The following is a 21,914-nucleotide window of genomic DNA, read 5'->3' on the forward strand; positions in this document are numbered from 1 at the left end:
AGGGGGGAGGGGGAGAGAAAGGAAAGGATGAAAGAAGGAAGAAAAAATAAATGAAGGTAAAGGAGGGAAGTGCTATGGGGAAGGCTTTCTCTTTTGCTTTGTGTTTCTGGGGAGCACTGACAGAGTGGAGGGGCAGCAGATCTGCATTTAAATCTCAGAAATCATCTAGAAGCACCAGGCAGAAAGAGAAAGCAATTAAAAAAAAATATATAGCAAACAGAAACTCCACCATTCTGTTCAAAAATTTTGCTCCTGAGTAAGGGAGACAAGAATTACTTCCCTTTCAAGTATCATTTCAGATCTTGACTCTTTCTTGGAAGATTCTGACTCAGTGCATGACTAAAGTCACTACAAGGCATAATTAAGAATCTAAATCCCTGCAAGACAGAACTTGGTTTTATATGGACAGCACAACATGCTATATTAAGTCATAATTTAAATTATTTGGGTTCCTACCATTTCCCTGTCTCTATCACTTTCCACATGATTATACCTGTACTTAAGATACAGCATTTTGGCCTCTGTGCAGCAAACAAAGGGAACAGTTACTTACTGACTTGAATTTCTGAAATGATGGGACAAGTAGGGAAGGGAAGGAGTTTCTTGGAAAAGATATTGTTCTCACTGCTTTATGGAGATTGCTTTATTTAACCAAGGGAGCCCACAAATCATATAGTACTAGTGTTTCTTCAACATGACTGAGTACATTTGTATTCCCCACTTGATATATGAAAGTATATATATATTTAAAAGACAATTTGACTTTTAAAAAGTGTTGAAGTTAACTCTCTTTGGTAGTCTCATATGAACTATAAGTTTGGAACATGACAAACGTCTAATGTGTTTAAAACACTAAACATTTCCTCAAGGAACTGGTGGGCTTATTGAGATTCAGAAACAAAAGGTAGCAAATTTGAAGCTAGGTATGATATTCATACCTGTAACTTGAGTGCTGGGGAGGTTAAAGCAGGAAGATCAGTGTAGGCTCAAGGCCAGTCTGGGCTACAGAGTTAAGACTATCTCAGAAACAAAACAAAAATAAAAAGATAAGAATTTTGCTTTATCTCAAATTCATCATAGGAGACCTTGCTGTACATGACAATGGAGAAAACGCAGGCTTCGGTGGTAGAAACGGTACCCAGACTGGCTCAGGTTTCCCACTATACACATAGAACATGCTTATGTCTCAGGTCACCTTCTAACTTTAAACTCAAAGGTTAGTAAGAAGTTGAATGTTGTGGGGCACACCAAGAAAACATGCCTTTAATCCCAGCATTTGGGAGGCAGAGGCAGGTGGATCTCTTGAGTTTCAGATCAGCCAGCACGACATAGTGAGATACTTCCCATACCTCTCCTTCATATATATAAAATCACTTGTCAATTATTGCACTGTATCTTTAAAGGCAAACAAGTGTCTGAAGTTCTTTAAACTACATGATTTCAGAGTGACATCTGATAAGACGACTGCATCAGTTTATCCACCAAGTGTTAAATATGATGTCAATATATTTTAAAACCTTGCAAAACAATCATTGTACCAGAATACTTTGTTTTCTTCCAATAGGAAACTGATAATTTGTAGTATGCTAATACGATGCTTGTTGGGGCTAGGAATATTTTGGGCCATGTTTTCTCTTTTCCTTGTTATAGCTGGTGTGCTAATAGATTTCTTTAGCTTTAGAGTTATAATTAGAAGACAGCTATTATTCTGCATAAGCAAATTATAATTGCTACTTGGGTGAAATCCAACAAATTTAACCATCAGTACCTCCAAAAAAGCAATGTCTGGCAAAAGCAGAATAACAAAAGTCATGCTCAAACAATCTAGACTATGGAATAATGTCCACCTAACTATTGGATTTATTTTCCAGGCTAGAGAACTAGTGATGTTAGATATTGGGATTGCCAATGTATTTAAGTATCACGGTAGACAATGTCAATAAATTATTATTCTCCCATAAACAGTGAAGGGGGCAACAGAGAATGGAAATTCATGTGGAGTCAGAAGCTTACACAGATTTTTTCATGTGTGCTCCTACATGACACTTAATATTTTTGTGTCTGTCTATTCCTTTTTAAAGTGAGAACTGTGATACCCAACTACAGCCTCTATCAGTTTTATTCTATGCCACTGGCTGGATTTGCTCCTGTGTCTGCAGAACACCCTACACACCTCTCTCACTTCAGAAGCCCAAAAGCCATTTGTGGATGCTCACCCTGCTGTCTATTTTCTGGCCTGGTTCTCCAGCCTTCTCCAGGACTCTAGCAACTACTCGATAGTCTTTGAAAAAAAAAAAAAAAAAAAACTTGTTAAATCAGCCAGTGTTATTTTCTACTGCTAACAACCAAGTGGCCTCACTTCTACTTCAAAATTGTAGCTCAGATCTGTCCATGTCTCTCATTTCAACTGTCCTAACTCCCATGACACCTTCCCTGAACATGCACAGTGGTGTTCTAATGGATCTTCTTCCCAGGTCCACTCTTGTCTCCCTTAACCCATTCTACACAGCTAAAGTGACCTTTTATAATAGAAATGAATGCATATGATTCTCCTCTATAAAATCCTTCTACTCAAAAATTTAAGTTAAAAATGCAACACAACTACTCTAACTCAGTATGATCTGGTTCCTCACTACCTGTCCAATCTTAAGAGCCCATCAACTGCTGAGGGGATAACGAAAATGTGTCCTGCCGGGTGTGGTGGTGCACGCCTTCAATCCCAGCACTTGGGAGGCAGAGGCAGGTGGATCTCTGTGAGTTCGACGCTAGCCTGGTCTACATAGCGAGTTCCAGACTAGCCTGGGCTACAGGGAGACTCTGCCTTAAAAAGACCAAAAACAAAACAAAAACAAGAAAATGTATCTCTTCCATGGACTGAGGTATTACTTTGCAATCAAAAGATGAACACTGCCATATGCTACAGTGCAAGTGAACCCTGAAAACATGGTCATCAAATTCCTGTCTATATACCTAAAGTCTATTTTCCTCAATTCTCCATGAAGATCAAAGAAACTTGTGTTTTTCCTTAAAAAATATTTAAGAGTGCATACTTAAACTTGGTTAATTCTTTGTTCTCAACTCACAGTTGCTTTTGGAAGGGGCTGAGTTTCATTGTTGTGACCAGGCATCTGAACTTAGTAATGATGAAACCTTCAGAGAAATATCAGTCCTTTAGAGCTTGATTCAAATTACTGTTCCTGAATATTCCTAAAATTAGGGAAGAATTTTCTCTCTGTTAATGCGAGATTTTTAGGTCCAAGGAGAAAGACTGCCTGTCATGTGCTCTTTCATACACTTTTTAAGGTGTAGTTTTATCCACTGAAGAATGTAGGATAGTTTGAGAAATACTATAAATACCTCAAGCCTCTAATACATTTACCTCACTTTAATCCCACCCAAAAGGAAGCACTTCTTCTTCCTGAAATCTATGAGGCCATATTGATCAAGTCCAGTAACATGGGTATTCTCCTGCATCAGCACTGTCTCTACTGTCTCTACAGGCAACTCAGAAGGGAGATGCAGAGGTCATTCTTTCCTGTCGTGACTCAAAGCCATCAATCTTGGGTCTTGAACTAACAGTCATTAGAGCTTTCTTTCTGAAGCCTGGTTCTCTAAAATAAGAAAGACTGCCAATGGTCTATACTGACAATCCAGGCTGCCAGATGACATGAGATCAGCTCCTGCCTCCACCCTGTGTGCACTGCAGAGGGCACTTAGAGCAATATTCCAGGGCAGAAGACAGCATAAGAATGGCACTGACTGACCCAGAGCCCCATTTGAGCATCTTTTGTATCTGTCTAGGTCACGACTGCCAGAACAATATGAGAGGTACTAAGACAACCCTCCCAACAGGCAGTGCCCTACCTCACTGGCTCAGCCTTGTACCTGCTCTATATCCCACATTTCTCCTAATAAAATGCCTGTATGTTTAATCCTGTCTTGGTACTTGCTTCTCAGGTGGCTGAGCTTAGCATATCTGGAGCAACAAATTTATACTTTCTGAAACCAGCAACTTTCAAACAGGTCATCAGAAAATGGGTATCTTGCAAAAAGTTATTAAAATAAACTTCAGGGGAGCTAGAGAGATGGCTCAGTGGATAAGAGCACTGGCTGCTCTTACAGAGGACCCGGGTTCAAGTTCCAGCACCCACATGGCTAACAACTGTCTGTAACTCCAGTTCCAGGGGAATCCAATGCTCTCTTCTGACTTCTGTGGGCACTGCATGACACAGGTACACTTACATAAAATATTTAAAAATAATAATAAAATAGACCTCAGGTTTGGAGTTCTTCCTTCTCCATTCCATTCCTCTCTATCTTGAAAAGGTTAATAAAAGAAAATCAGATTTTAAATAGATATATCAAATTCATAACTCTCCTATTAGTAAAGATTTTCCCTTCATTATAACTTCACCCAGTTCTAATAAGAAGACAGAAAATATAAAATTGTTACTTGGATTTAACTATTTAAGTGTCTATCTGGTTCCACTATACATTTCTGGAAGACAGCACCTCTCCCATTCATATTTTCAGCAAGTTCTAAGCCACCCATAGCAAGGACTCCGTTGCTGCCTGGTGACAAAGGCAAGACCTGAAATTAGAAAGCTGGATGGTGGTGAATTGTAAAGATCAAGGTGAGATGCGGTTCCAGAATTCCCCAGAGATGTGGAAAGGCAAATAATATATACCTACTGTTTTCATGTACAACTATGGGAGATAATATTCAAGCTTCATTTCACAAACTACAGAAAGTAAAATCTAAGAAAACTCTCAGATACCATGGGAATAAGAAAAGGATAAAATGAGAAACACTGCAAGGCATGACTACACTGCTGAGGGGCTCTGCACCAGGAATGTCTACCAGCCTGAATCAGCCACCTGCCTCTAAGAGCTGCCAAAAGCACCATGTCTGGATTTCGGAGACTAAGTTGCAGTAATTGTGTGGACAGATATACATGTATGTATTACATATACACAGATATATTTATTACAGATCATATACAGATTTAGTCAAACATCATCAGACACTACAACAGCTATAATTACATTTTCCTTTAGTAAGCAAAAAGAAAGATCTTATACCTTCCTACCATGTAAAAGGGTTTCTTTTCAACAAAATATTGATCTACTTAGCTAGCCAACAGTGGGCATTTATTAAGTAACTTGATGACTGCAAGCAGAAATAGAAAATAAAATGTTTGAGAATTAGATTAGACTACATAACTTGATTCCTTCATGGCTACTTAATAAAAAAAGAAACTTCACCAAGTGTTAGCATATTTATGATGATTAAACTTTTTACTACAACAATGAAAACAAGTGTATTATCATAGACCCCAAACAATGACACTTTAACTGGCATTTCCCATAATAGATTAATTCATCTAAATTATACCTTGTCATTGGGGAATTTTTTTTTCCTGTATATTGATGGATTTAAAACCTAATTAACTGCCCCCCAATTGTTGAAAAGCTCACAGGAATACTAGCTTGAGTGGTGTATTCTATGTCCATTCAGTGAACATGAAGAGATGAAAACATTCTGCAGACCAGCATCAAAAAAGCAGAAAGAATTTTCCTTCCCTTCTTTCCCATTATTCTCCCCAGAAGCTACTATAGGTAAAGTGAAATTAAAGAACAAAGACATGGGGCTGGGGATGGAACCTAGTTACTACAGTGCTTGCCTGACATCCACAAAAGCCCCGGGATAGATCCCCAGCAGGGTATAAACTGAGCATGTCGGCACATACTTGTAATCCCCACACTCAGGAGGTAAAGGCAGGAGGATCAGAAGTTCAAGGACATCCTTGACTATGTAGTGCGTTCCAGGCCAGCCTAAGCTATATGAGACCTTGTCTAAAACAAAACAACGCAAAACCAAAGATATACCTACAACAATCTGCAACAATATGAAGTGATTAATTCCAGGTCTTTTACATATATTAAATACTCCATTGAAAATATAATGCAAAATGAGTTCTACAGAACTGCAAGTCAGCACTAAGCTAGCAATGCTTTTGCCTGTCAGGCTTAGGAAGAAAATAAAAGTATAGCACTTCCCATTTCACATAGCTACCATGTCATTTGTCCTATGAGTCAACTAAACAATAGATATGAATAAAGGTATCTGCTTGTTCAGGACATTATAAAACATCTCACAATGAAGCCACAGTAAAAAGAACAAATCCCAAATAATTTAATAAGTACTTTATGTGAAAATCATAGAAAAGCAAATAATACCAAATACTTAGACAGAAAAGATATACAAAATTGGCAATTAGAGGTTAAAGAAAACCATGAGACCTATAATTCCAAAAAGTGTGACAATTTGGCAGCCAGATGTAGTAACATGTAATTTCCTAGAAAAGATATTCCCTCTATTTAATCCAGAAAACAATAAAAATCCTAATTACAAGCCATGAGCAGGTGGAAGAGGGTCACTTGTTCCTTGTCCACGGGTATTGTTTTCCTTGCTAGCTGTCACTAATCACTTAAACGAACACAGGACTTCTCAAACAATTGCTTCTAAAGTTTCATGCTAATGATTTCTGGCAACAAAACACAGTACACATGTTAAAAATAAGCAACCTGTCATGCTAGACAGAGCATTCCCATCCCTTCCTTCATCTGATGGGTGCTTATGGAGGCCCCAGAAGGTGACTAGGCATTGTTCTAGGCTAGAGACTGAGCACAAACAAAAGGATGCAAAGCCCTGCTGTGAAGGGGGCTTTCTACATGGGGCCTGATGCGGAGTCAGGAAAATGAGTAACAGGCTCTGTGTGTGTGTGTGTGTGTGTGTGTGTGTGTGTGTGTGTGTGTAAGAGTGTGTGTGTGTGAATGTACATGAGTGTGTGCATGTGCAAGTGCATGTGCGTGTGTGCATATGTGAGTGTACCTGGGTATTCTACTCTGCTTCACAGTCATTCTACTCGACAATTATCCTTCAGTGCTACCAGACAGAGATTAAAGAAAAATAATGTGATAAACGCTCTGGGCCAAGCTTTAAGACAAATCTATTGTGTGTTTGTGTGAGTACATATGTGGGAGGCATGTGTGTACCACGGTGTGACTATGAAAGTGAGCAGGCAACCTCGAGTGTCAGGTGGTACTTTCCATCTTATTTGAGAGTCTCTTTGCTATTTTCCACTGTGCACACCAGGCTAGGGGTCCTGTGAACTTCTAGGGGGTCTCTTGCCTCTTCCTCCCACCTGTGCCCAAAAGACCTGGAGTTATAGATGTGCACAGTACTACATATAGCTTTGCATGGATCCTAGGGCCTTGAACTTAGGTCCTCATGCTTGCAGGGAAAGCATTTTATACACTGAGCATTTCCCCAGCCCAGATAAAACTATCTTTAAAAGAAAACCACAACCACAAGCCAAGTGTGGTGGTGCACACCTTTAATTCCAGGCAGAAGTGGGCCTGGACTACTGAGGGCGGGGAGAGACAGAGAGGGAGGGAGGGAGAGAGGGAGGGAGGGAGGGAAGGTGGAAGGAAAGGGAAGGAAGGAAAAGATAACCCAGCATCAGCCAGGCATCACTGAACACTACATATATAAGATTTTGCAGGCCATCTATGGCCTGTGTCACAACATAATCATCATTTTAATAAAACCTTTAAAAAAGTTAAACTTATCTCACAATTCACACAAAGAGAGACAGGTCTAAATTTATCTTTGCCATAATTTGTCAATCCTATACACACACACACATACGCACACACAATCTGAGCACACTTACTTTAAGCACCATCAATCCTCCACATTATGTTTCATTCTATTCATGTTTTTGCATTTACTCTTTTGCTCTTTATTTTTATTCCATCAAAAAATCTAGGAACTCTTTTCTCTGAGCCACAATAGTTTCAACTATAGCAGCTTCAAGGCAGTTCTGACGAGGGGGGTCCACCTACTCTGCTTCACAAAACAATCAGCGAAAACTAGGCAAAAAAAACCCTTGTTAAGTTTATACTCTGGAAAAGAGACAAGACAGAGGTGGGGGCCTGCCCTCCATCCACTTCCTGCGGCAGTTGCACACCAAATGTAAAGTCCCCTTACCTTGCTGGAGGGACATCAATATTGGAGGAAACCACTTTTCGCTTTTGCTCAAGGAGACAGACGGATCGAGTGTTTTCTTTTTCATGATCAAGGATCCGGTTGGCTTTTTTAGTGTCTGTTGTTTTCACATCTTCCTCCATGGCCAGGGGGAACAAGTGATGAGACATCTTCTTACTGGAGTCACGTTTTAAGTCCTCTGATTGAAACGTGAAAGTCATTTCCCGCTTAAAACTCCCCACCTGCAAAATGGAACACAGAAACACAGAACATCAGCTTTGCAGTGCTGTCATGAGGAGAGGCTACACTCTCCTCTCCATTTGTCTTAGGAGTTTATTGTTTAATGAAAGACATCTAATGCATAAAGGCAAACTTTAACTATTAATACTGATCTTAGTTTTAATGAATAGGATGTAAGACAAATATGAAATCAAAGCTTAGTGAATTGAATCCCATTATTTCCAAATTGTAATCACTAGAGGAAAAAAGACAAAAGTTTAAAAAAGGTTTTCGTAACATAATTACCATTACAAATGAATTTAGCAACAAATGAGTGTGAGTCATAAGTGTAGCAAGAAGGGTTAAACTATGGTAATCTGGAATCTCACCACTCAATGGAGCATGTTTTAAAATATGCTCAGCAGCAAGACATGTCACAGGCACATGAAACAAGCTTTCTCCTTGTGGAGTCGGTGTGTGGAGCCCAGTTGTGTGATCAATAATAAGTCTTTACCAGCCTACTGAAACTGAGAATATGCTTGTTTGTTTCTATTTAATTTCAGATAGAATAAAACGCAAAAAGAACTTGGTCAAATAGATTTACAGTTACAGACTTAAAAGCCATAAGCCTACAGCATTTTCAGAATAAAATATAACTATGTATGTTGGATAACAGTAGTGTCTAGTATTAATCACCATAAAACTCCGAAATATGTATATGGTGCTCATAGGAACTGTCCAGATATGGGATTTCCAGATCCCAGGGATGACTTGGCTGGCATGAATGTTCCATGTGAAAACACAGCTCTAAGGGGCTCCATCCTCCATCTTCCCCTTAGCCATCCCAGTCAGGGAGAGTGAAGATCAGCTTCCTGTGGGTTGGGGGGTAGGAGACAGACCTATAACCAGCTCCAAAGGAAAAGACTGGCCACTTTGTTCTAATGGGAAATCATTGAAAGTTTACCTTAGATCATGAAAATGAATGCCTGCTCTAAAGTGTTGACTGTTTTAATGACATATACAAGAGAAAGGAGCAAAAATAATTCATACTACCAAAGGGCAATGCAGTAGACAGCAAATTACAAGTATTTTAAACATCCACCACTAATCAATATTGTATATAAATCTGCCTAGATGTGGGGGTACCAGGAAGGCACTTGCTTCTTTACTGGCCTGTTCCCAGCCTGTGATGCAACATGAAGACATTAAACACCAGGCATAAAAGGAGAAACAGAGGCCTTGGTTTGGATGATTATTGACAGCTTCTCCTAAATGCCATGTAACAGAATAATTAACTGTGTGGGGAGGATTAAGTTGAACAATAATTAATACTATGCCTCCCCCTAGGGCCAACTGGGCCTTTGAAATGACATCTAACTTTTACAGCAGGAAGACACTACAAGAAATATAGCTTTAACCTAACAATTTAAGAGAAAAATCTGAAGCAAATACATACAAATACAATAAATTTCCTACCAAAATGATGTAATAATCATATGCTATGCTCTTGGCCAAGGCTTCATAGTAAAACAAATTGCAGTAATATTCAACAATGCAAGCTATCAATCTAAAATATTTCCTACACAAGAACTAATCTCTTAATAGTAACCAGAGAATTTTAGCAATGGAATAGATTTCAGAGACAACTGAGTCCACATTCCTTGTTTAAAAGTGACTAGAAATGATCAGAAGACCAAAAATAACTACAAAAATGAGCAAAAGATATTAAATCACTATGCAGACAGAGACATGGTAACACTCAACTGCTGCAAACAAACACTACCTGGATCTTCCATCAGTTGAGCAGAAGAAAGAAGCAATCCCTTTTCTGAGGTGTCCAGAAGCAGCAAACCTACAGGAAGACTGATGGTTGTCTGGGGTCAGGAGGAGAATCAGGTGCTGATTTCAACTAGGCATGAAAGAACTTTGCAAGATGGTGGGTACATTCTACAAATAGACCACAGCTCAAAGTTCATTAAAATTCATTGACCTGTGTTCTTACGATGGGATGAATGCTACTTAAATTATGATTCAATAGGGCAGTAGGGAAGAGGATGAGATGAGCCAAGTAAACAGCGACTGGTGTGAGGGGATGTGCCTAAGAACCCTAGATCAGAAATTTGGAAATTGCGACAAAAAGATGTGGCCACAAAGTCCATGAATCCATTTTGTTATTTTTTTGAAACACAGGACTGCTACAAGCAGTGAGTGGTATGGTCATACCCTGCAAATGCAAGGTAGGACTAAAATCCAATCCCCGTTCAAGCCAGTTCTCTAAGCTTCCTCATCCGTGCAAGAAGGGTATCTTTCTAATCCATTCACCTGGAAAGGAACTTTTTGTACTTCATTTGCTCAAGGGCACATTTTTCCCTCCCCAGTTTACATAGTGCCCTACTGACAAAACTGTTCCTGGTGATCTGCAAGGGCTAGGCCATGTTTCCTTCTTGGAAGCTAGTGTCAATTAATTATTGGTAACTCATAAATATGAGTCAATATTCTCTTAATGGTATGGTACCATCTGAGAAATCACTCTATGCTATGGCTCTATGCAGGCAGAGAGTTTGACAGAAGACAGCTAGAAAGAACATAACAAAAAACCTGATTGAATGGAGAGAAGTGAACAGCAGCAGCAGCATTTTCTGAGTGCCACAAAAGAAGAAATAGCACACAGAGCTAAGTGAGGGTCAATAAGGGCCTGCCAAGGACGTCACTAGAGTCTAAGTATCATGAAGATACTACAACCTGGGTAGAAACAGCTGCTTCTGAGAGGGGTCCTGACTGACAGGATCTGGTTGATATGGCCACTCAAAAGAGCCTGCTCATCTGCTGGAGCCTTGGGTACTTCCAAGCCTCCTGATTCACTACCATCACTACCACTTAATGGATCAACTGGGGAGAAAACCTAGCAACCACCCTCAAGCACCTTAAACACTCATCCAGGAAAAGCAAGAGTGATAGGAATTTTTAGTAGGTTTTCTTTTTCTTTCAGTATGTAAAAATTTGGAAGGCAAGGGAAAGTGTTACACACTGATGACTGGTGATGATCTAAATCTGAACCACACACCAATGCATTCGTGGCAACAGAAATCTAAGAGGTGGGGAAGAATTTCCTTGTCAAGAGATTCACTGAGCTACAAATATGGGGTTAACCAAAAAACTAAGGAATGAAGAAAGACCCAGATTACAAAGCTAGAAACCCTGTAAGACAATAAATGTGGGCAAGCAGATAGAAAATGAGTAACTCTCAAGAGAAAACACAAGGCAGATATTTTGGAACAAACATAATCTAGATTTCTAAAAAAGAAGTGTCCCCTGTACAAGGAAGGACTATTGAGGCTGTCACATATGGATAAGATGGAAGCAGAGGGCTAACAGACTGAACATCCTTAACCCAGAAATCCAAAACCTTAATGTTCTAGCACACAAAGTCTATGAGCATGATACCACAGACAGAGAATTCTACACCAGGAAATTTGTTTCATGTACAAAATTATTATGAGTATTATATAAGATTACCTTCAGGCAATCTATATAAAGTACACAAAAAACATATATGAGTTTTGTGTTTAAACTTGAGTCATGACCATGAGATCTCATCATGTATATGCAAATATTCTAAAACTCCTGAAAAATCCAAACTCCAAAACCCATCCAGTCCCAAGCCTTTCAGATACGGGACAATCAACCTGGAGTATATGGTTCCTGTTAATACATCTGAAAATGGTCACTGACTAACTGAAAGAGGGTAGGTAACAAGGCACTTTGGTAAAGGGTCTGCCTAGGAGGATATGGAAACATTTCCTGGAGAGAATAAGTGGCTTCCATCCTCAGCACTGCGGCCCTCAAAGGGCTGCCTTAAGAAGCACTGTCTTGTTCCTTCACAGGCAGGCAGCATCTGGGTGTATCTACTCCTGCTTGGGCTAACTCTCTTTTGACCTCCTGCTCCCTCTTCTCAGTTTTACCTCAGGGCAAATGAAACACTGTAACTACAAGAAATAGTTTATACTCAGCTGTGTTCAGGAAAGCCCAAGCTTTTGGATTTTTCAATTAATCAGAGGAATCTAAAAAGCCTCACTAAAACATTTTACCTTTCGGTTTTTCTATCACATTGAAATGCACTTTTCATTTTTAAATGCTTTTTTCCTACAAACTATGTGCCTAGTAAACTTTCAACTGAAATGCATAAAAGGAAAGCCTCTTGGTCTTTCTCTACTCTCCTCTAACCCTGCTCAGCCAGGCCCACTCCACAGAACAGCTTTTAACAATTTTCAGAGAACATAGGTTTGGATGTAACTACACTACATGTTTTTACTTGACAATCTCTCAGGAACATCTTTTCATGCGTAGTAGGTTCCCTACAGTTCTTTGTTTTGAACATGATAACACTTCACAAGGTCATTTGCTTTTTATCAATTTCCTCACAGAAATTAAGGTACTTTTCAATTTTTCATTATTAAAAATGATGAGCATCCTTGTATGCATATCTTTATGTGCTTGAGGAAGAATTTTGTAGAAAAATTTCCAGGAGCAAGGAACTGCTGAATCAAACTAAGTTTTAAGTGAATGCAGTGTACCCCCACACAGCGACACTGGAATGAATGTACCCACACTCTACTACAGGTAACACGTTTATTTCCAACCCATTCAAGATCCCTGACCAAGATACACACCAGGTTGGATGTGAATTCTCTGAATTAAAAAAACAAAATAGTATGCCAAAATCTACACACCTCAGGGAACAGAAGATTGCATGGAGCTAGAAATTTCTTCTACTTCTTTTCATATATAATCAGGTGGACACATATACAAGGGAACATATATAATTTTTAAGTAGTGAGATTATAGAGGGTTTTTACTTTAAAAAATAGAAAAACTGAAATAACGAGACAAGCTGTTTTGCTTATGAGAATCACAAAAATTATGAATAATTCTCTATGCTCTGGGGGTTTTTTGGTTGTTTTGGTGGTTTTGGTTGGTTTTGTGTTTTGTTGTTTGATATTTTGAGACAAGGTATTATGCAGCCCAGGCCGGCCTCCAACTTGTTATATAGTCAACCATGACTTTGAACTTCTGATCCCCCCAGGTACTAGGATTTCACACCCAGTTTACGCGGTGCTGGGGATCAAACCTACAACCTTGTGCATGCTAGGCAAGCACTCTACCAACTGAGCTACATCCAGCTCCTTTCCATGCTTTTTAACAAGGAATTTTTACATACTATTGATGGGAATATACAAAGGTCAGAATGCTGACCTGGAGAAACATAACAAAATCTGTGAACTCCTTTGATACAGCAATTCTACATTTATGTAGGGGGAGGGGAAGAATACACAAAGACATTTATCACAGAAATGTTTATCGTACTAAAAGAAATTTACTGAAATATTTAGCAATACATTTTCAGTTAAATATTCACAAAGAAAATGCATTTAGAGAAATTTAATATATTGGCTGTGAAAAGAATATTACATTATATGTACTGTGATCTCAGAGAAAAGGAATGGTTATAAAGGGAGGAATCTCTCTGAAAGAATATTCTAAAATGTTAGCATGTTCTTTGGTAACAGATGTAAAGGCCAAGTTTTCTATCTTGTTTGTGATTTTTTTAAATATCCACATGCAATTTGGTATTTTAAAACTTACATTATCCTACTATAAAAGACATGTTCATAAATATTTCTCAAGAATCTATCATCGATATAATATTTTTCTACTAGTTTTCCATGATTGTTGCATATGTATTTATTACAGGAAACAATGATTACTTAAAATAATGCATCTACTGGCACTATTGCTTCTGCTGATTAGTCTCATGTCTTAGCGATCTGTACTACAATAACTTTTATTCACTCCCCCTTCCTACCAACACAGAATCCCTTCATATAGTATCACAGATCCACATTATCCAGGGTAATTTCTTGCAAGGGAACAAAGCTTCAATGTTCAATTATATGAGAATACTACCAATTACCAATTACCAACTGACACATAAAACTCAGAATCTTTACTGCAATGAACAGCTTTTGTTTTTCTGGAAGAAGATAATCAGTGTATGCACAAATATGATGTACAGGATATGAGGAAGTTGTAGTTTTTTTCAACAAGAAGTTCACAGCATCTATTTAAGCCTAGAATTCCCTTAAATGATGTCCCCTGTAAATCGGGACACAACTTTCTAAGCCAGACACTGGAGCTCCTCAGCCTTTCTCAATAGAAAAACAATAACAACAACAATAACAATAAAAAAAAAATCTGGCCTCCACAGAAGATGGTAACAACACATTAGAAAGAGAACGGCTTCTGGCCCTGCCCATATACTGACCCATCCTGCCTCTGTCTATATCCAAGAGCACTGCAGCTCCCTTTTCTCCTGACATCCTCCCTCTGAATTTACAGTTATCAAGAAGCCAAAAAGCATGTGTCAACACTGACTCTTGGAAATTACTGTCACTTATCCCCACCCAATCAGGTTTGAGGAGCTGGTTCTGGAGATTAACTGATTTCCAGGAATAATCTGCAGAAAGCTAACCCAGCTGCCTTCTGGGACTTTCTGAATAATAAAAGTGTTACAGAAATTCTGAAAAACAACATGAAGTTCAAGCCACAGCGTAAACACTGGCAGGGCAGGCAACAAAGCCAGGTAGTGGTCCCTCCAGCTTAGCAACACTTGAAGAAGGATCCTGCCTTTCACCAGGAAACCACAAGGTCACCTTTGGTGAACTTCATAAGAGATTTCTTTCTATTTCAGATACAGGTTACATATTTGGATTTATTTATAGAACTTGCTTTCATACCATGCACTGTTTACATGTTTAATCACTGATGATGATATCAGATACCACGTGGAACCCGCAATCAGCCCTGTAACTTAAAAGCATGCTACAAAGAGATGTAAAGTTCCCATTTAATAATAGGAAAAAAATGAGTCTGTTAATTCACAGTATTATTGCTAAGACAAACCGAAAGATCAGAATCTTGAGAGAACTGATAAAAACTACCTCTAAAAACAGTCAACAGATCTCTCTCTACTTCCTTACTTCAGATTAAATTCTTTAAATTTCACACTAAATACATTGAAAAATAAGTTAGATAGCAAATCTACCCAGTTCTGAAACAATTGTTTCCAATTACTAGCTCCAGGATTCTATTCATCCCTCTGCCTTCTGAACACTGAAGGTTTGTTGACTGTTTTGTCTTCAAGTGAATTATTTTTCTGCACTGAAACACAGTATCTTATCTATTACAACCAGACTGGCTTAGGGGTGGTGTTCATAGGGTGAGAGGTAAAACTTAAGGGTGAAGTTGAAACTGTTAGGTTTTGAATCCCATACTCAACTATCTCAGCAATCAGTGTTGTTAAACTGAGTTTACTACGAAAGTGTTAACTCTAATATTCTGACAATTTAATATTCAACAAACCATGACTTGGCTTGGTTAACAGCAGATTAGTCAGCAGCACATTTACGATGGAAAGTTATTGTGAAATTCTCTAGTGGGCGAGGACTTGGCTAAGTAGCAGCCCTTCTATTAACATTATGTAAGTAAGAACACACAACTTGAGTATTATTTTAGATCCTTTCAGAAAAGCCTTGAATTTTAAAAAAAATCCCGTGAAGTTTTAAATTTAAGCAAAGATAACTTCATTTGTTTATCTTTTCTAACCAAATATAAGAACAGAGGGATTATCAGTATTATGGGCCAAACTTACTTAACTTCAGGATATAGAAATTTGAACTTATCACATTAGATATTCTACTTTTTTTCATACAACTCACATTTTAAGCCAACCAATCACAGGCATTCATGTGCCAATACTGTGCACTTGACCTTCTAGAATACGTCTAGAATCCAGGTGCTTCCCGCCACCCCCACAATTACCACTTTGGTGAAGTCACCACAGTGTTTGTCTGGATGAGCACAGTTTTCCCCAGGACCCCTGCTTTGATCTGTCCCACTTCCCCCAGCTCCCAGTTCCTTGTCACTATCTCTTATCCTTTTAAATACCAGTCAGGTCACACCTCTCCTTGCTCAGAACACTCTAATGCCTCTCCACTGTCCCCAGAATAAAAGTTGAACTCCTTATAGTGATGAGGCCTCCCATGAGGCTGCTATCTAACTTTCTCTCTCTCCTACCTCCTCCCCCTCCCATCTCATTTCTACCAGTGCTACAGTTTGGATCTAGAAAACCCTCCCCCCAATCTTAGTTTCTAGTTAGACACTCCTGAGAAATTATGTAAACTATAAGAGGTGGGAGTCCTATGGGCCCTCTTCCTCCTATTCCTTCCTCCTATTCCTCCTATTCCTTGCTCATTCCTGATCATAATGTGAAGGGGCTTCCCTGCCACACATCCCACAATTATGTTTCAAACTATGATGGCCAAAACAACAGGACCACCCAATCATGGACTGAACCCTCCAAAACTGTAAGCAGAAATAAACCTTTTCTCTCACTGGACATGGTGGCACATACCTGCAATCTCAGCACTCAGGGGAGTAAGAGAAATGGGAGTTTGAGGCAAACCTGGGCTATATAGCAAGTACCTGTCTTAAAGAAAGTAAGTTGATTCTTTACGTATTTTGTTACAGTAACAGCATGTTGACGAACAAGCCCTCATCCTTGCTGGCCCTGAACACACCAGGCACACCACTGCCTTAAGGCCTTTTTCACTGCTACTTCCAACTTCCTGGGAATTTTTCTTCCTTCAAGCATACACTCACCTCCTCGCTGTCTTTACTCAAATCTCTTAGTGAAGTCAATACTGCTCTCCCTATTTAAAATGGTAATTCTCCTTTCCTACTTTCATACTCAATTCTGCTCTGTTCTGTAGACCCATCTCTTATCATTTTATTCCAATCTGCATCATAATCTTACATTTACGGTCTGAGCTGTTCTATGAGAACACCAGCTCCATGAGGACAGGGCAGCAGCCATTTTTGTTTTAGTTGCTGATTTGTTCCCAGGATTAGGGAGTGTCTGAGGCAGGGCAATTGTTCCTATGGAATTAACAAGTGGCGTTTGGAAGACTGCAAGTGTTTCACGGCAGCCCACCAACGAAAGTCCAAGGCAGAGGGACTCAAGTTCACAGAGCTACCAAGTATGAGGTCCTAGAACTCCTTGTTCTCAAGAGCAATATCAGAAGCCACCAACTGTGAAACAGTGACTGTGCCGTGACATGGGGAAACCCAATTCTCAGCGGCTTACTCTTCTCAAAGTTTTCAACTTTTTTTATGGGCATTATCTCTAGAAGTGCAACCCCTATTTTACAACAAAATCTATGGAGAAAATAGGGTTTGCTTTATTTTTAAATTAGAGGACTCTCAACCTTCTTTCTACACATATTACCAGGTGAACCCAGGACAAATCTGTACAGAGATATTAAGGCATAACTTCAGATATAAGTCACAGTTAATATTACATAAATTTCAAAACCCTGGGGAGTGATGATTCCACCCAACAGCATGAGTTGTTTAGGGAACACCATGGACCAGCTAGGTCCCAGGTATGACCATGGCCCTCCTGCCCACCTGTCTATGGTTAACAGTAGACTGTGTCCACTTACTCCCCAAATGAGTTTTTACATTTACAATTAAGAATAAAATTAATGACAATAAATACCACCTTTATTCCTCTTATATTAATATTAGAGGGACTATTTTATGCAGGTATAATTTAGGCTCTAAATTTTATATGTATATTTTTAATATTTTAATGAGGTTTTATGCATTTCATATAACGGATCTCAATCAAATTTAGACACCCCTCCCTTATACACACCTCCCATATTCTCCCCACTGGATTTCATGTGTTCTGTAATATATATTAAGTCCTATCCAGTCAAGCATTTTTACCCAGAAGTCCCTCAGTACAAATTCATCCACTGGAGTGTAGTCAGCCTTTCCAGAGTCACTCTCTTAAAGAAGATCAGGTCTCCCTCACTCAGCAATAATCAGTTGCCAATAGTTCCTCTGCTATGATTGGGGCCTGCTGCCCTTTTACCTTGTTCTACGCTGTGTTTTTGTCTAAGTCAGCATGGGTCTTGTGCATGCTGTCATCTTTGCTGCAGGTTTATATGAGCAAGTTCCCAGTGGCCTGAAAGCCTGTCTCCTTATGTTCATGCACCAACCCTGGCTCTTACAATCTTTCTGCCTCTCTTCCATGGTCCTTGAGCCATGGGTTTAATGGATGAGGTTTAATATAGGAGTCCTATCCAGATGTACTCTGCAATCTCTTATTCTCTAAAACTTTGCCAGTTGTGGCCGTCTGTGTTTTACCCAAGTTTTTAATTTTTTGTAAACTTCTTTCTGAAGGAACATAGGCCACGGCCTTACTGAGGTAACAGCTGGTCTACACAGACTGTCAATACAAAGAACTGTGCTGGTCACAGCCTTTGTTGATGGCCAATGTCATTTCTAGGGTGGTGGGACCCTATCATCTCTTCTTCAAATCTGGGAACTCCATCACATCAGGGGGCTACACTGGAGACCACAAACTTACAGGCCCCTAGGAGAGACATGACCCTCTTTCCCCAAAGCCCTTTCTTCTCGACTGCCAGCCTGAGTACCCCTGAGAGCTCAGGTACTCATCCTAGGCAGAGAGAGGAGGTCTGTGAGAAGTAAGGCAAGATTAGAGGTTCATATTCTGCATGGACCAGTCATTTGTAGCTGACTATGGGAATCAGACCACACCTTGTGAAATGCACCTAACAAAACACTCTTTTCAGAACAATGGTTAAAGCAGTGCATTGGAGAATACACTTCGTGTGTGTGTGTGTGTGTGTGTGTGTGTGTGTGTGTGTGTGTGGCCAAATCAATCCCTGCTCCTTGCTCTACTGCTAGGGACTGAAAACCCAGGGATTCATGCATACTAGGCAAGTCCTCCACCACTAAACTACATCCTTGGTCACCAAATCAATTCTTAAAAAGAGTTCTGTATAATTTCTCTGGGTACAAACAGGGCCAAATGATTGGAGAGAACCAAATCTGATTTCAATGAGGGGCAGAGAGTACAGCTGAGCAAGCAGGCCAGACATGCACAGGAGAAAAGAGAGAGAACCAGGAAGAGGAGGCAGCAATGAGAAAGAAAGGGGGTGGAGAGGGTGGAGGATGGCAAGGAAGAGAGGGGAAGAAAATTCTGGAAGGAAACAAGAAGGGAAGACTGGTGCACTGAGGGACAGAAAGGCAGTGACAGAGTTCCCAACCCCCTCTGAATTCCAGTCCCTGGCTAGAGGTTGCGTCTGAGTTTGAATACCTGATTTCTCTCTTTAATCAAAATATCTACTCTATCCATATCGCCATATTCTAGTTTTTTGCTTATTTGTTTGCTTTTTTTTTTTTAACCCTGAACTGATTTCGACTTCTTCTAGCCAAAAGGGCTGGACTACAAATCGAGTATAGTTTATTTGGCAATAAGCTAGTGGCAGAGGCCTATGATCCCAGTCACTTCGGAGGCTGAGGTAGGAGACTCATAAGTTCAAGGCCTGCCTGAACTATATACAGTCTAGGTAACTCACAAGATCATTTTTTAAAATATTTTATTTATTATTTTTATTTTATGTGTATGTGTGTATTGCCTGCATGTAGGTAAGTGCACCTGTGTCATGCAATGTCCGCGGAGGACAGAAAAGGCTGTCGGATCCCTTGGAACTGGACTTATGGACAGTTGTTAGTTGCCATGTGGGTGCTGGGATTCAAATCCGGGTCTTCTGCAAGAACAACCAGTATTCTTAACTGCTGAGACATCTCTCCAGCTCCCAAGACCATTTCTTAAGACAAAAGTTGGTTTTTCTTTTTTCTTTTTGCTAAACATGGTGGTACACACCTTTAATCCCACAGGCAGGCAGATCTCTGTGAGAGAAAAGCCAACTTGATCTACACAGTGAGTTTCAGTCCAGGCCAGCTGCAGCTACAAAAATACCATGTCTCAAAAAAAAAGCTTTTTTTTTTTTTTCTTTAAAGAGATCCAGGGATACCGTAGTTCAGTGTAGAATGCCTAGTGCACCATATCCTAGGTTCAATCTCCTCTAGAACAAAGAACAAAGAAATGGAATTGTTCTAATTCACCCATAATTGTTACAGTCTCACACGCTATTCTTAAACTTGCAGACCACAGTAGAAGCAAATTTTAAGTAAAAAGAATGTGAGTTTCTGAGGCTTCCTCCTTCAATACACATTTCATTTAAAATACAACTTATTATTCCTTTGGGCAGCAACAGTAAGTGAAATTAAAAACAAATTGAAAACTAATGAATTCACATTTTTGCTTGGATTGTGCTCTTAATTCACAGCTAGTTGAGTATTTTACTAGCTGAACAGATGACTAAATAAAATCTGCTAATCAATGCAGCTAGTGTGCACTCAAGAAATTAAACAATCCGCATTAGAATAAATTTGTGTATCTGCTTGACATAAATGTAATTCTCTATAATACAGGTCTGCTTATGCAGAACAGAGCAGATGGGGATAGAGTGGCAAGTTATCTCTTACTTCAACATAGACTTCGTAAGAGAAATTACTTAAAAATGGAATTGCCTAAAATGAGATAAATGAATAAGCAAAGGCCTCAGGATAAAGGTGTGTTGCTCAGTGGCAGAGCACAAGCTTAGCATGCACAGGACCTGGGTATGATCCAACTCTACCAAAAAAAGGAAACAAAGATACGCTGGGGTAGAGGAAGAATCCTGCCTTCCTGCTGGTGGACTCCGAGCAGCTAAAGCAGTCACAATAGATGTGTGTGTGTGTGTGTGTGTGTGTGTGTGTGTGTGTGTGTGTGTACCTGCATGCGAGTATAAATAAATACAAAGCCACAAACCCCTCTGGTAGTTCTGCTCCTGTTAGCAACCTAAGTGATATCTGATATAAAGGGATAAAGAACTAACTTCCTTCCCTCAGTGTTTCAGAAACTAGTAACAAATTTACTCCATGCTGTATCCCAGGAACCTCACCTATCTTTAGCACACACTGGGTGCTTCATAAATGTTGGCTAAATATCATGAAGTGAAGATGATACAGTGAAAGGAAGATCTGCAAAATCAGGTCAGAGTGATGGATATCCTGTATATTGTGGTGCTCAGGACAACAGAGGGCAGTGAGATCATAACAGTAGTAATAGTAACAGTAATTGCTACAGTTACCAAGTCTGAAAGTGCAAGGCACTTCATTAAAATTTGCCTCATGTATATTATGAACACCAACCTTAGACCTAAAAGGAACATCCGTGACTGAGCCTAGCTGCAGATCTGCCTCATTGAGCTCTCTCCTAGTCTCTTAGTCTCTTCTCATTGGCAAACAATCATGCCTCCTCTTTAACAAATCTTCTGGTGATTCCACTCATCTACTGTCCCTCTGCTCAAGTCCCTCTCCTGGTCAAGTCACCCATGGAGTTGTCTCCTCAAGCCATCTTTCCTTCACTACATCCTATTTCCTCTTCAATTCCTACTTCCACCAAAGCTATAACAGCACCAAAGTATATTTTTGGTAGAGTCACAATTTAAAAATAAATTTAATAGTAAAAACTTTTCAATTGTCATTCTCCACAGTACTGAACACAGTTAGCTTCCATGAAGCATCCTTTCTTTGGCTCTGATGGCAGAAACCAGTCCCAATTCTTGCTTACAGACAGAAGCCCCCCCCCCCCCCCCCCCGC

At 39.6% G+C, this 21,914-nt stretch overlaps 1 protein-coding gene across 1 annotated transcript in view; it reads right to left on the reverse strand.

Moving 5' to 3' along the window:
• The window catches only part of Znf704 (zinc finger protein 704), a 225,821-nt gene that overhangs the window by 173,844 nt on the left and 30,063 nt on the right, over window positions 1–21,914 (reverse strand). The window contains exon 2 of the mRNA XM_008826084.2: window positions 8,057–8,295. Within this exon, the coding sequence (XP_008824306.2) occupies window positions 8,057–8,274 (218 nt within the window). The 5' untranslated portion in view covers window positions 8,275–8,295. The remainder of the gene's footprint in view (window positions 1–8,056; window positions 8,296–21,914) is intronic.

Source organism: Nannospalax galili, unplaced genomic scaffold (assembly GCF_000622305.1).
Source record: "Nannospalax galili isolate Female #2095 unplaced genomic scaffold, S.galili_v1.0 scaffold829, whole genome shotgun sequence".
Classification (NCBI taxonomy): Eukaryota; Metazoa; Chordata; class Mammalia; order Rodentia; family Spalacidae; genus Nannospalax; species Nannospalax galili.